The sequence below is a fragment of the Haemorhous mexicanus genome, chromosome 1 (genome assembly GCF_027477595.1).
Source record: "Haemorhous mexicanus isolate bHaeMex1 chromosome 1, bHaeMex1.pri, whole genome shotgun sequence".
Classification (NCBI taxonomy): Eukaryota; Metazoa; Chordata; class Aves; order Passeriformes; family Fringillidae; genus Haemorhous; species Haemorhous mexicanus.
Genome location: NC_082341.1, coordinates 71,728,059 through 71,741,536, shown reverse-complemented (window position 1 = coordinate 71,741,536; position 13,478 = coordinate 71,728,059). Strand labels below are relative to the sequence as shown.

Here is a 13,478-nt window from a genome sequence, read left to right as displayed (position 1 = left end):
ATATTAATCTGGAACAAAAAGCAGAAGTCCTATTTCAACACAATTGATAGCCTCTACTTACTAGCAGTCTTTGGGCTCAATTATCATGGAGATGCAATTAAGTGTCTTTCACGGAGAGGGTGGGTCCTTCCAGCTCCAGGAGGAGAGGTCACAGATGGGGCGGTGTGGTTATGTGGTTAAGGGTAATTTGGCTTGCTCAGAAAAAGGTCCAGACTCCGGGCACTTAGGCTGAACACATGCAAAGCCAGACAGCAAGAAATGCCATGTACCACCAGCCCACCACATCTGCCACCTGGTGTGACCCATCCAGACTGCAAATTCAGGCTTTTTTTCTTTTTTTTTTTCTTTCTTCCTGTGTTTTCTGTCAAGCAAGTAACTTTGACTTGCATCTCTGACTCGCCCTGAGGAAAGGGACACAATCAAGTGGGCAGTTTTAGTCTTGTTGACTCTGTGGAAAGGAAATAGATTATAATCTTTCCTGCAGGTATTTGTTCTGCTGAATTCCCTCAATGAGCTCTCAAGTATTTTGTTATGCGTTTCATGGGACTCCTCAAGCTACAAGCTACAAAGTGGGAGGGAGTTTTATTATCAAAGTTGTGATTAGTGCCATGTCCAAAATGTGAAATAGTTGCATTAATAACTTGTTTACATGTCTGAGGCAAAGCAAATAGAGGCAGTCTCTTCTTGTTGAGAAAACATGCTTTCTTGGCAGAGCTTAACATAGATGTTTCCAGCAGAATCTTCTCTCTTTTGAATTTGTCTAGTGTAGGAAGAGAAGTGTTAGCTTCCCAGTTCAGTTTGAGATTTGACAATGCCCAAGGGAAGGGATGCGTCAGTTTTAAGGAATCCCCCACGCCCCACAAAACTTGGAAATTTTACATTTATAACATCATGTCTGCCTTGAGGAGGCAAAATGTTGTTATCAGTATTAACCTTCAGCTAGCTCTTTGTATTATTTCAGATGGGCATATTTAACTCATAAGCCAGCCTGGCTACCACTCTGCATCAATTTTCAGCATTATATGAACATCAGCATTTAAGGATCTCCTTATGTATAAATAAGCAAGGTACAATCAAGGTTTGAAGAGGTCTGAGGGTCTTTAACTGGTATTAATGGCTGTACCTTCTTTGACTTGTTTTTTTTAATGCAATTTTAAAGGCAGGCACAAGGATTTGGGACAGTTTTGTTGACACAGCCCATTCAGAGCTTCTCTTCCTAGAAAATATCCACAAACTGAGCAAGCTCTGCGAACCTTGTCTTTAAACACTTTATGCCTCCTCCCAGTTGCACAAATGTCACTTAGTCGTATTGGATGTTCTCTCCTCGCAATTTCAGACATCCGTTTCTTCCATATGGATCACTATTTTTTTTCCCACTTCTTGTATGATGTAGGAAAATCAGACTAGTGTGTTTGGGATCCGAAGTAACCGTGGGATGACAGAGATTGCACAGCTACAGTCACAGGCATTTCCTTTTCCTACTTTCTGAAACAGATTCTGAAGTGAGAGCTCAGTCTGTCCCCCTGTGTGTTGTGTTGCATCCACCTTGTCCTTCATGTCCTGTGAGTTCTTGTCTTGAAGTCCTAGACTGCAGAGGCACGTGCTGAACTGCACCCTCCCACTGCATGTTTTAATTTCTCTCTGGTGCAAAGCAGGCCCAGGGAAGTGGGAGTCAAAGCAGTGACAATAAAATCACAGGCAGGACTCGGAGTCTTAATGAAATTGCAGTGCTCCTATTCTGTCCTATTCAGGACAGCACTTTCGCAATGTTGGATTTAGTACCAAGTAGAACTGGATTAGTGGGAAAAAATGGAATAGTTTTACCTCCACTCCTCCAAAAGCCACCGTATTCTGAGTGGTACAGCCATTGTAGACTTGCAGAAGTTTAAAGTAATTTTGAAAGAGCAGAGCAGCATAGCTGTTACTTGATTTTGGAGGACCATGTTCTCAGCATTTCTAGATGTAGAAAATTCCTTGAAAAATCCCAGCAGATTAATATTTTCCTGTCTGGTGAATCTGGCATAGAAACTAAGATCTGGGAATTAGGATCAGTTTTAAAATTTTACAGATCATGAGAAATTAAACCAGAGGAATGTCACTAATTCATTTCATGAGGTGTTCATCTCTGCACTGCCAGGAGAATAGCTGCTATATTTAACTGAGCAACAGCTCTTCGGCCAAAACCAGCAGATAGTCCCAACTCATTAGTTAGCTAAGCTTCATTTCTCCCTCCCACTCCCTTCTATCATATCTCTGGTGGCACAAAGCCCATTGTAAAATTGGAAGTTGCCTTTCATAGGGCTAGGCTGCACTGAAGGAGTAGCATTAAATGTTTTTCACACATTTTTCTTTTGTCACTAAGATGTATTAAAGGATAGCTAATTTCCATCCCTGCTGGCCCCTGCTGCTTTAATCCAATTATTTCTCTAAATGTGCTAATAGGCTCAGATTTCCAGTTTACAGAATGCATTTTCAGCCTGAAGTGCTGTTCAAGAAGGAACACAAATTTAAAGAATGAAAATGAAGGCTATGCTTTAGTGGAAATGCAGTGTGCTGTTAAATTCAGATCTGACTGCAGCAGGGGGCTCTTACTGTGAAGGCTGGCTGTGTTTAACACCACCAGCATTCAGAAGGTGCAACAGAAGACATTTGCTTTTGAGTGCCATGCTTGCCATTCAGTTTCCTTGTATGTAAATCATCCGTCTCTGCCACATCTCTGCTGTGATTTTCAATGCCATGTGGCCTTTCCTTGGCAGCTTCACTTTATCACTTGAAGTACCAGAATCTTAAAGAAGCCCAGTGAAAATCTGTGTAAAAGAGGACTTCATAAACTAACTTGGCAGTACTTCTGTACTTGAGCAGCCTTGCTGAACTAAAAGCAAGTTTTGGACATCCATAAGGATGGAAGAGCGGTGGGGCCTGTAAGCAGCAAGGCTGGCTAGAACTGAGACTTACCTGTAAGGGATTTCCTTTTCCAGCACTATTTCCCAACCCTCTTGAGGTGGTATCATGAGCACACTGAAAAATTATGAGTTGCAAAATTTTGCAATTGCTGTTGACCTTTGCAGACTAATGGAGAGAATCTGTTTTATGACAAGGTGGAAGAAAACAAATCCAGCCAGTGGATGAGGTGAAGGCATCTCTGCTGGTGCTCATCATAGGAAGTGATATTAGTTAAGGAGCTGCTCAGGCTGCAGCCTGAGAAAGTCTGTCCTGAATGTCCCAACTAAGTAGAACCATAGAATCATTTAGGTTGGAAAGGATGATCTTAAGATCATCCAGTTCAACCATTAGCCTAACACTACTAAGTCCACCACAGAAAACTAGATCTTAAATATATACATTCTGTTGAAAAATATTTTGGAATCAGGAACTTTTGTGACTGGTGAGGACCACTATAGAAACAGAGGTTTCATTCCAAATATGCATTCTAAGCAGTGGACTTTGGTCTGTGCCTAAGCCAGGACCTATCCATGAGAGAGCACGTACTGCTGCCAGGATGAAATGGTTGTTTGAGTAAAATCATGTTTCACTTATTGGCTAAGCTTAGGGAAGCATCTGAAGAGAGTGTGAGCAGAGTGACTGTCTGCTAAGAAGAGACTGATAGACTTGAGCTCGAGGTTCCCCCTCCTTTCCTATTTTGTTCTATACCAAAGCATCTGATGCTATTCATGTTGAATGTTCTCAGACTATGTGGCTGCTTCTTAACAAAATACATTTTGCATGTATATATGTATGGCATATGTAGGTATTTCACCTACCAAAATTTTTTGCTGGTTTTGATAGCAGTGATTGATGTACATATATTTACCCCCAAGGAATTCTTGTTGCATTTGGTGTTGTAAAGTCAGAGCATTACCCCAGCTGTTTTATAGACTTGGATTGCGTTCGTTGATGGTAAAGAGCAGTTGTTTGCCATAATCTTTTTTCTTTTATCTGTACCTCTCCACTGTGGGTTTTTTTTGTGTTTGTGTCCTTCACAACTTTTACAATTTTGCTGATCCTAGCATAGAAGTACTTTTGCTGTATGCTCTTTCTTTCCAGCAGATATACTAGCATGGGTTCTTTGGCTTAGTACTTTACAGGTCTGAATCTTGGTCTTGGAATTTCAGGGACTTAAGGCTTTAATTCCCTTCTTCCATCCCATTTGTATCCACCTAAAACAGGGTATGATCAAACTCCACATATTTCCCTCTCACTTTCTGACTCACTGGTATATATTTATACCTGAGTTTCTCGGCTGATTTAAAATAACAGCTTTTATTTATGGACATCCTGTCCTCTTTTTTTTTTCCCCAAAATGATGCAATAGCAAGTATTGGCAGGTTTAGCATTTCGCTTGTATGAAGGTTACTTCATGTTTATTTGTATCTTCTAAGCACCAGCATACATGCATTGTACAGATCCATTTAATTTTCAGAGTTAATTAATTTACTCTGATAATGAAGAAATGTCACATAAATCTGAAGTACAAACCCTTAATTTCTGGTAACTATAGTGTACAGTGTAGTGTATATGCCTATATTTTTACACTCCTAATGAGCTATCATTTGCTAGCCAAGATGTTTTATTCTTTTTTTCAGAAACATCATTGTTGTTTTACCCTGGAGTAAGTAAGCACTGTTTATGTCCCAGTAAATCTTCTACTGGTCACAGTCCACAAAAATGTTTGTTTATGGTCCACAAAATTTGGATCACTTTCTCTTGTCTTTTCCCTTGCTAAATACACAGACTAATTTAAACTTACAGAGGATCATCAAGTGAACCGCATTTACCAATATGACTGTCCCCTTGGGGAAATCTGGTAAATGTTGCAATGCCTCAAGAAATGCTGAACAAACTAGTCAGTAAGCAACATCTTCAGGGTCTGTCCTGCTTACTTCGGGCACATTTGCTCAATGATTCCACAAAAACATGGTCTGGTGCTTTGCTTGTCGTAGGTCTCTGAGCCTTTGGTCTTCATGACAATTTTGTTACAGTTCATGTAAGGTGGAAGAACAACACTGCTGGTGACTGGCTAGGTTTGAGGCACAGCTCTGCAGCAGGAGTCGACCCCAGCATTCCTTGGGGAAAGGAGACAGAGGTCTCTGGGAGTGATTGTGTCCACTGAGGTGCAGAGGAGCAGGGGGCAGCTGCTGAAGTCAAGAATAATCTCTGCTTGGGCTCACATCTACAAGTGTTTTTCCATCCGGGGACTATTTCCTCTCTGCAGAAGATGTCCTACATATCATATTTATAAATGTGTATAAACACAATATGTGTATCAGTAGAGGGAGAGAGAGAGATAAATATATACATATGTGTGTGCGTCTAGATATGTAAATATATGTATATATTATACACACAAAACTTAAGTATACATTAACCAAGATAAGCTGTGTTTGCCAGTGCTTTAATCTCAGTGGGAGACTGTTATTGCTGGAGTCAGGCTCTTGAGCACCAGCTGAGGATAGGAAACGAGATTCTGGCATGTGGGGTGTGGGAGGAATCTCTCTTTGTCTATTCCCCTTATTTTGTTTCAGAGTACATACACAAATAACATTCACATGTGGCCACGAGTGATGTAATGTGTGCAACTGACTCCAAAAGAAGCTTCTCTTGTGAGTGTAGCCCCTTCAGAGCATGTATCACTTTATGCTGCTATTAAATAATATGTTGCCATGCCACGAGGTAATATTAATCCTTTCAGAATGCTATTTGTGTCTCTGTCATCCTATTAGTTTGCGTATATGCAGAAGAGGCTACTTCTGCCTGTATGTGGCTGTACATGTGCATATATAGACAGAGAGGCATGAGACAAATTTCTTCTGACTTGCCAGATTTTTGTGTTTAAATCTGTTTTCATTGCCTTTGCCTCTTACTTAGAATACCAGAAGTCTGTGGCACATGGAGGCTGCTGTCTGTAGCTCGATCATCAGGTTAATGCTGTGATTTCCTGTCTCAGGAGTCTGTGGCTGCAGGGCACAGAAAACACTGTAAAGCCTGTTTTCTTGCAAACATGTTTGTGCTCCAGCACAATCCACACAGCACAGACCCATTTCTAGTTGTTTAAATTAAATACTACAAAGGCAAAATTTGCCTAAATTGCTAGTGCACTGGGTAGGAAACAGAATAATAGAAAATTGCACATTTCTTCAGGCCTCAGGGGAAATACGAAGCTGGTGTTTAGAAAGCAATCACAAAATTCTGTAGCACCTATTATTAAATATATATATATATATATATATATATATATATATGAAGTCACATAAGGTTTGTTCACATTGACTCAGGAAACAATGGTTCACATCTCCCCTCTGGCTCACAGAGGGTCTCTGGGAGAAGGTTCTGTATGAGGTGCAACTGTACTGCAGAAAACAGTTACATCAGTGTGAAACGGGGCATGTGAAATCAGATTCAGAGCCAGCATGAAAACCTTCTTAGCAAGGGCTGTTTTCACACACATGGAAGGTATTAGCACAATCCCTCCCCAGATAGCACAGATAGTGTCAGGAAAAAAAAACTGGCTTTCCTGGATCAAGGATAGATTGCCAGGGCTTAAATTGCGTGATAATGAGCCTGTATTACTGCTATTTATTTTAAGTACTGGCAACATATTTGGCACCATACAAGGCAAAAATAAATAATGTCTTCATCCTAAAGAACCTGTGGTGTGAAAGCAGACAAAGGTAAAGTGACATATGAAGGGGCATACGGGAGGTGTTGTAGTCAAATGTAAATTATTTTCCTTAAGGGTAAAATGACAATCTGTGTACATAAATTCTCTGTGGGCCCAGATAGGCCTCATCTCCCAATAATTTAATTCTATATTGCATTCTGCTTGGTTTGAAAATAGAAATTCAGTACTTTAACTCAACACCCCCTCCCACACACCAAATATTTGAAAAGGGCTAGGTGTCGGAAGCAACGCTAGAAGACCCCGCCTCAGACTGATCAACCAAAGGAAAAAAACCCAACACACTCATTTAATTTCTTTTCTATGACTTTAAATGAGTCAAATAACAGGTCTCCATTACCTCTAACTTCCAATTAATTAAATAATTATAAAGAGTACTGGAAACTGTAAAACCCCAAGGATCCTCGTGATGTTTTGCTGGTACAAAGCAGCTTGTGCTTGGATTTTCCTCCTCTTCCTTTGCAATGTATCCTTTCTAATTGCTGCAGGTAGAGTTCAAGCTGCTCTTTAACACACCAGCCTCATTTCTATTTGGATTGCAATTTAAAAACGAAAGCTATCTTTATGGGGCCCTGTGAACTTCTCTGTCTGGTGAACCCTGTCATTATCTGCAATGGGCATGGGAGGAGGTCTTCAACACTCAACACATTATTTTCTCCTTTTCTCAGAAGTGTGCCTCACATACCAGCAGCCAGGGTGTTCCTGTTAAGAGAGCAAGGAGAGACAGTTGTCCCAAAGGAAGTGATAGTGGCAAGAGGAGGTCTGTGAAGCACTTCCTGTTGGTGTGCTGCCCTGGAAGATGGGGTGCTTGAATGGTGCCTGTACCTCCTTGGGCTTGGCTGGGAGTCACATCCAGCAGGCCGTTCCCAAGAATCACACCCTGGTGTCAATTGTCTGCATTAAAAGGATGGTTGTGGGCAGGAGCTGGGCCTTTGTACTATTTTGTTGACTTAGCTTTCTACCCTGCATAGGAATGTTCTCCATCCAGAGAAAATAAATCCTGTCGCTTGGCTAGAATCTGGTTTTTTGATTGACTAAGTGGTATCCTGACTCATTTGTGATTAGGGAAGGGTGTAGGTTGGAAGAGGATTTACTGAAGAAGTTGTATTATCTTAAAATAGATCTATACAAAGAAGTATTTGAGCAATTACTCTGCCTTTGTGCGGAGCATCAGCCTACAAACAAGTCACAAATGGAGCTCTACAAAATCACTCCGGTATTTTCAGAGTGATGGGACAGGCAGCATATTTGTTGAATCTGAACAGCATTAGATGAGATTATCTTAACACTGAAGGACAGAAAGCCACCTGATAGTGAGGTGGGAGGAAAGGCCCAGAGTTCAAAGCGATCTTGATTATGGGAGAAATAGTCTGACATGAATAGGGTATGACTCAATGAGAACACATGCAGAGTACTGCACACAAGGAGGAGATTCCAAATCTACCATATGGGATGAAAAACAAGAGGTACAAAGCCATTTTCCAGAAAGTAGTTCAGAGTGATCATAAGGATCACCATCTAAAACCTCTCCGTGTTGTCAGTATTGTGGAAAAGCAGGTATCCTACTGAAAGGGATGAAGAGGAACAGTGTGTGTAAAACATGAAGTGTTTCTTCTAACTCAGTGCTCAAGGTCCAGGATGGTGCCTGGTTTTGCAGCAAAGGGATGCTGCCGGGTTTTGCACACCACATTGAAGAAGCGTGTAGGTTTTGACTCAGGGAAAAGCAACAAAACCAATTGAAAGTTTAGAAAAGGGATGTTTTAAAAAAAGATGTGGTTAGTGACATGTTTAGTACAGGAAGGAATAAATCCCTCAATAGGTAGAGGGATGCTACAAGAGAGAAGGGAGTGGCCTATTCTCTGAAATTGGATGGGACAAAAAAGTAAAAGCCTAAATTGCAGAAATAATGGTATAAATTAGGTATGAACAAAATATTGCCCACCACAAGTTTGACAGGGAAACTGAAGGGAACTGAACCCAGTTTTCCCATGTTTTCTAATGTATGTTGTAGCTGCTGCACAAAATCTGGCTATCACCTCCTGTGGCCACAGCACCCGCTGTGTGCTGGTTTCAAGTTGGGCAGCATGTGCCCACAGTGTGCATAAGCCATTGGGCATAAGGGTCTTTGTGTTTAGGCATTCACCTGTCTTGAAATGGAGTTTCATTGTGGATTGGATGTGTTCCAGCCCACAGAATTGCAACTGGGCTCATACACATCTGCGGTGGCCCAGATTAATTTAGAACTCTGGAAAACAGACATCCTGAATCACTGCTTGAGGCATTACTGCCTACAACAAACAGTCTGAATCTTGTCGTCAACAGAGGCGGCAAAGTACCCAAACAGTGAGGTATTCATAGAGCTGTGCTGTTACTTAATAGTCTTAGGCCTCTGAATTTCCTGGGAGAGGTCATCAGAAAATTAGATACTAATAAATAGGCAGTCTGCAAGACAGAGTCGTAGGTAACAACACATTTGTGCACAAACTGTTAACTTTGCACTACTTTTCATACGTTGGGAAGATTTGAATCAAAAGCTCTTGCTTTTTGAAGTTGTTTGTGTTACCATAGTATTTTTTAATGTATTCTAGATTGATACTAAGTTACTGAGATATCACTAGAACTTCAGAGGAAATAGATTTATAACTGAAACAAGAAAAAGTAATCTAGTTTGGAAAAAAAATATGTGTTCCCCAAATATGACGAACTCTAGGTCAGTTAGGGTGAACTATTTCCACCCATTCTCCCCACCCTTTTTTTTTTTTTTTCCTTAAGAGAGATAGAATATGAATTGAGAAGCACAAAGCTCTTAGGCACTTTGGATTAAAGCTAAAACATAGTAATGATAGCTTGATGATTGAATGGCATCTGCCAAACTTCCTCAGGGACTTCAATAATATGAGAGTAATAGATCATTAGAAGTGTTGAACACTGTGTCTGACATGTTTAAATTTATGTATCACATTCCTCCAAAATAATAACTAGTAATGGGTTAAAAGCTTTGGAGGGATGTGGGACATGCATGCAAAACCACAGAATAGGTGATAGTCTGAACTGGTGGTACCAGTTAAGTAACCCAAGATTGCCTGGCTAGTATATTTTAAATATGTTAAAAGGGAACTTAATTATAGCAACCTTAACAGTGTTTCCTTTGCAATTCCTTTCTAGAAGGCAAAAGTTGTTTAGGTGAATGTATTTCAGTTCAGCTACTGATAGGAGTTAGGATCCATTATTCATAATCACTGCTCAGCTTAGTTGATGGCAATCCATGAACTACTTTAAATCCCTCAGTTTTGGGTCATGTCTTCAGATCTGTACAGCCAAAAATTATATAATAGCTTGGTTGGTTTATGTCAGCTGAAAGAAAATCAATGGTTTGGCACTGGTGCCAAGAATGTTACAATTCATTCTCTGATTGAGTCCTTTGCAGGACAAGACACCTCAAGGTAAAATACAGCTTTGTTTCCAATAAGGTGCCCACCTTGCCTTTAGGTGCAGCAGGTCTCTGCAGCAGCAGGGCTCTGCTCTTGGGGAACCCCGAGTTAAAAAGAAACATCCCTTGTTCAAAACATGGAAGAGAAGCTCTCGCAGTTTTCCCTCACTAAACTGGAAAAACCAACTATGAACTTATGAGTACCTTGTGGAACAAGGTTTAAAATAAGCCAAACAGCAGAGATCTGCAAAGTAACCCAGCTGACACATATGTCATAGCTTGTGGAAAGGAATTTAAGAATATCTGTGCTGGACTGTTGGTGTTTTTGATGATCTGTTTTAAAATGTATTTCATACTTGACTTGAGTGATGGACTTGAAATATGAGGACTACAGCCAAAAAAAGTCAAATAAGATCAATAACTTACACTGAGGTGAGGCCACTCAAGTGCTCTGTCGATGCCCTTGCATTGTATTGTCACGTTCTGATAGTGTAAGAATGGCCAATGGCTCTAAAGTGTCACAGAGTTGATCCAAGGATCTGGCTGTAGTTCTGGTAGATTAATGATAGATGAAAGATGAAACCTGAGCTATTCTGCACAGAAGAATCTCTTTTCTCTCCTCCCCAAACTTATTAAATCCCCTCTGTCCTTCTTGTGACAGAGATCTCTCTGGATCACTGTCAAGGGCTGCTGCATGCCCCACCTCAGCCACAGTCGTGGCTCTGCCATACATCTCTTGCTGGGAGGAAACAGCAGTAGGCCAGACTGCCTGTCCTGGGTTGTGAGTTTTTCCTGGGAATGCCACTTGCTTTGGACTCTAGGCTCACTAGAAAAGCCTTTGTGAATCCCAGAATTTCTGCTCTTCATGAAGTGGAAGGGTGGATAGTACCTAGGCTTGAGCTCATATTTCACATGAAGCATGTGATATGAACCCTCCTCAGGTTACTTTTTGGCCATGGAGCTACACAGTAATAAGAGATGATGCTGCACATTGCTCTAACAAATGTAGCAAAACTTCGAATTTTCTCTCTGTCAGACTGCTTTCACAGTGTAGTATCATGTAACTTCTCTTCATGTAACATCTAAAGAGCATAAAGTATATGTTACTTAGCTTATTTTTTACCATAACTTTCATCAGTGACAGCAGTCATTATACAAGAAAATAATACTGAGAGACAGAAGACAGAAAGAGAAATAATGATGGCTTTGAGAAAATAAGGATTTCGGGAATAATACAGGCATATTTGCTACGACTCATACTTGAAATATGGTGATTAGCTTCAGTGTGATCAACTTTGAGAGCCTGACATTAACTAAAGTTAGGCAGCTCACTTTTATTTTAAAAAGACTCTTAAGACGTGCACTCTTACTAAAGCCCTTTTTCCTTTTCTCTTTCTTCTTTTTTCTTTCTTCCTTTTTTTTTTTTTTTTCCTTTTTAAAATTTTTTTCTTCTTGCTTTCTTTATTTTCTTCTTGTTTTCTTTTTTTCCTCCTTTTCCTTATTCATGTGACTTCACGACAGAGCCCAGTGATGGCCTGGTTCTTCTTCCTTGTCGTGCCCCTGGTCCCTGTGCTGCGGGAGCCGCGCACGCCCCTGGCAGCCGCCGCCCCCCGAGCGCGCAATTGCGGGCTGGGAGCAGGGAGCGGCCGGCGGCTGCATACCAGGGGGGAGCTGTCTGGCAAGAGGCCTCCTCCTGCTCCACTCAGACGTGTCAGGACAGCAGCTTGAAATGCTTTGTGGAAATACCAAGTGAAATGGAAAGCTTCCCCTACTGCTACCCAGAGGCTGCAGGAGAGGTGTCTGCAGAAGGTGATGCCAGGAGTTACTCCAGTGCTGTCCAAAAGTTCAAGGGACACGGGCCTGCTCCATTTCCATATTCTGGAGGTCCACATCATAAAATGAAGGAAAAGTAATGTCTCAGTAGGTTTTCTGCCACACTGAAAGTCAACAAGGAAGTTAGGAATGCCAAGTTGAAGGAGGAAGAGGGACTTTTTTGTTCCTGAAGGTTTTCTCAAAAGTCCTATCGCTGTATTGTAAAGGTGGATGAAAGCCTGTAAAGCACTGGAAGAAGAATTCACGAGATAATATTTTTAACATAGATAATCCTTGTTCCAACAGAGACTGAGTTGCCCATGACATGAGCTGAACATCTTCAGAGACAATCACGAAATTGTTGAATTCTCTTTTCTTTCCTTCACATAAGAAAGTCACCAAAGTCAACAATATCCCATTGCACAACAACAACAAAAAAAAAAAAAAAAAAAAAAAAAAAAAAAAAAAAAAAGTGAGCAGAATTTAGCATCTGTTGTAGAAACAGAAAATGGACAATATGAGCTCCATATTCTTATACAGCAGTGGCTTTCTTGTTAGAGTTTAAAGTTCTTATTTTACTCCTTTTTTTCAATCTAATTTTTATGTAATAAATACTATAACTTATTTACCAGGATACGCATTTCTTTTTTTGCCTTCTTCTTTTAAATTGAAAATAAAGCTATTTTATATTTCCCTGGTATTTTCCCTTTCACTCCTTCTGAGCCGAGAGGTAGAAAGTAATTCCCATCCTTGGGTTCAGAAAGCAATGTGTAGCATCATCTCAGGGTATGAAATTACTGGATGGAAAAGTAGGTGTTTACATTCTCAAATGAAAGGGAATATTTTCAATGATATTCATTAGTTCAGCCCTGATTAAAATTATTGAGATTATGTTTAATGTTTATTAAATGAGAGTAGAGTTATTTAAAAGTGTAATTCTTTTGCAAATCTCTGTTACAAAACACACCTTCAGATTTAAAGACAACCTGCTGAAGGTTTGCATTTCTAAACCTCATATGAATTTGAGGCATGACTAGTGGGATGTCAGATGAGTGAAAATTTTTGCTTATGTTGATGGCTGTCAAGAAACAGGATTCTATCTGCATATTTTAGGACTAATGAAAAGTTGTATATTTCTTTCAGCCAGCTCTCTGAAAAGTCTATGAAAAAGAAAAGCTTTTCACAGCATTAAAAATAGTGCTGTATAAAAATTTAGTCAGCATTCTCTTTTGGGGGCAACACATGAGATCATAAAGAAAGTGAAAAGGTTAATTTAAAATGGGGAAGCAGGTTCATAGTATATCAAGGAAGCTATGAAAGAGGTTAGGTGCTGTCTCTACAAGGAGGACAAGCATTGTTCTTTAGTCTCATTTATGTATTCTTCAAATGCCACAAAATATTGCAGTCATGTCTGCTTTCTTTTGAGGTTTGGACATATTTAGTCATAACAGCAGTTGTGGCTTGCCTGAGAATCCTGCTGAGAATGTCTGCTGAGTGTTTTACTTCTCTGTCTCATTAACCCCAGGACAATCTATTGTAGCATAAACTGTCAGTTCAGTT

At 40.3% G+C, this 13,478-nt stretch overlaps 1 protein-coding gene across 3 annotated transcripts in view; it reads left to right on the top strand.

The window, feature by feature from the left end:
* The window catches only part of GMDS (GDP-mannose 4,6-dehydratase), a 409,191-nt gene that overhangs the window by 354,202 nt on the left and 41,511 nt on the right, over window positions 1–13,478 (top strand). The window contains exon 10 of one of the 3 annotated variants that reach the window (XM_059853660.1): window positions 11,628–11,849. The exons of the other annotated variants lie outside the window; for them this stretch is intronic. Within the exon in view, the coding sequence (XP_059709643.1) occupies window positions 11,628–11,834 (207 nt within the window). The 3' untranslated portion in view covers window positions 11,835–11,849. Of the gene's footprint in view, window positions 1–11,627; window positions 11,850–13,478 lie in introns of those variants that run through there. 3 annotated transcript variants of the gene reach the window in all.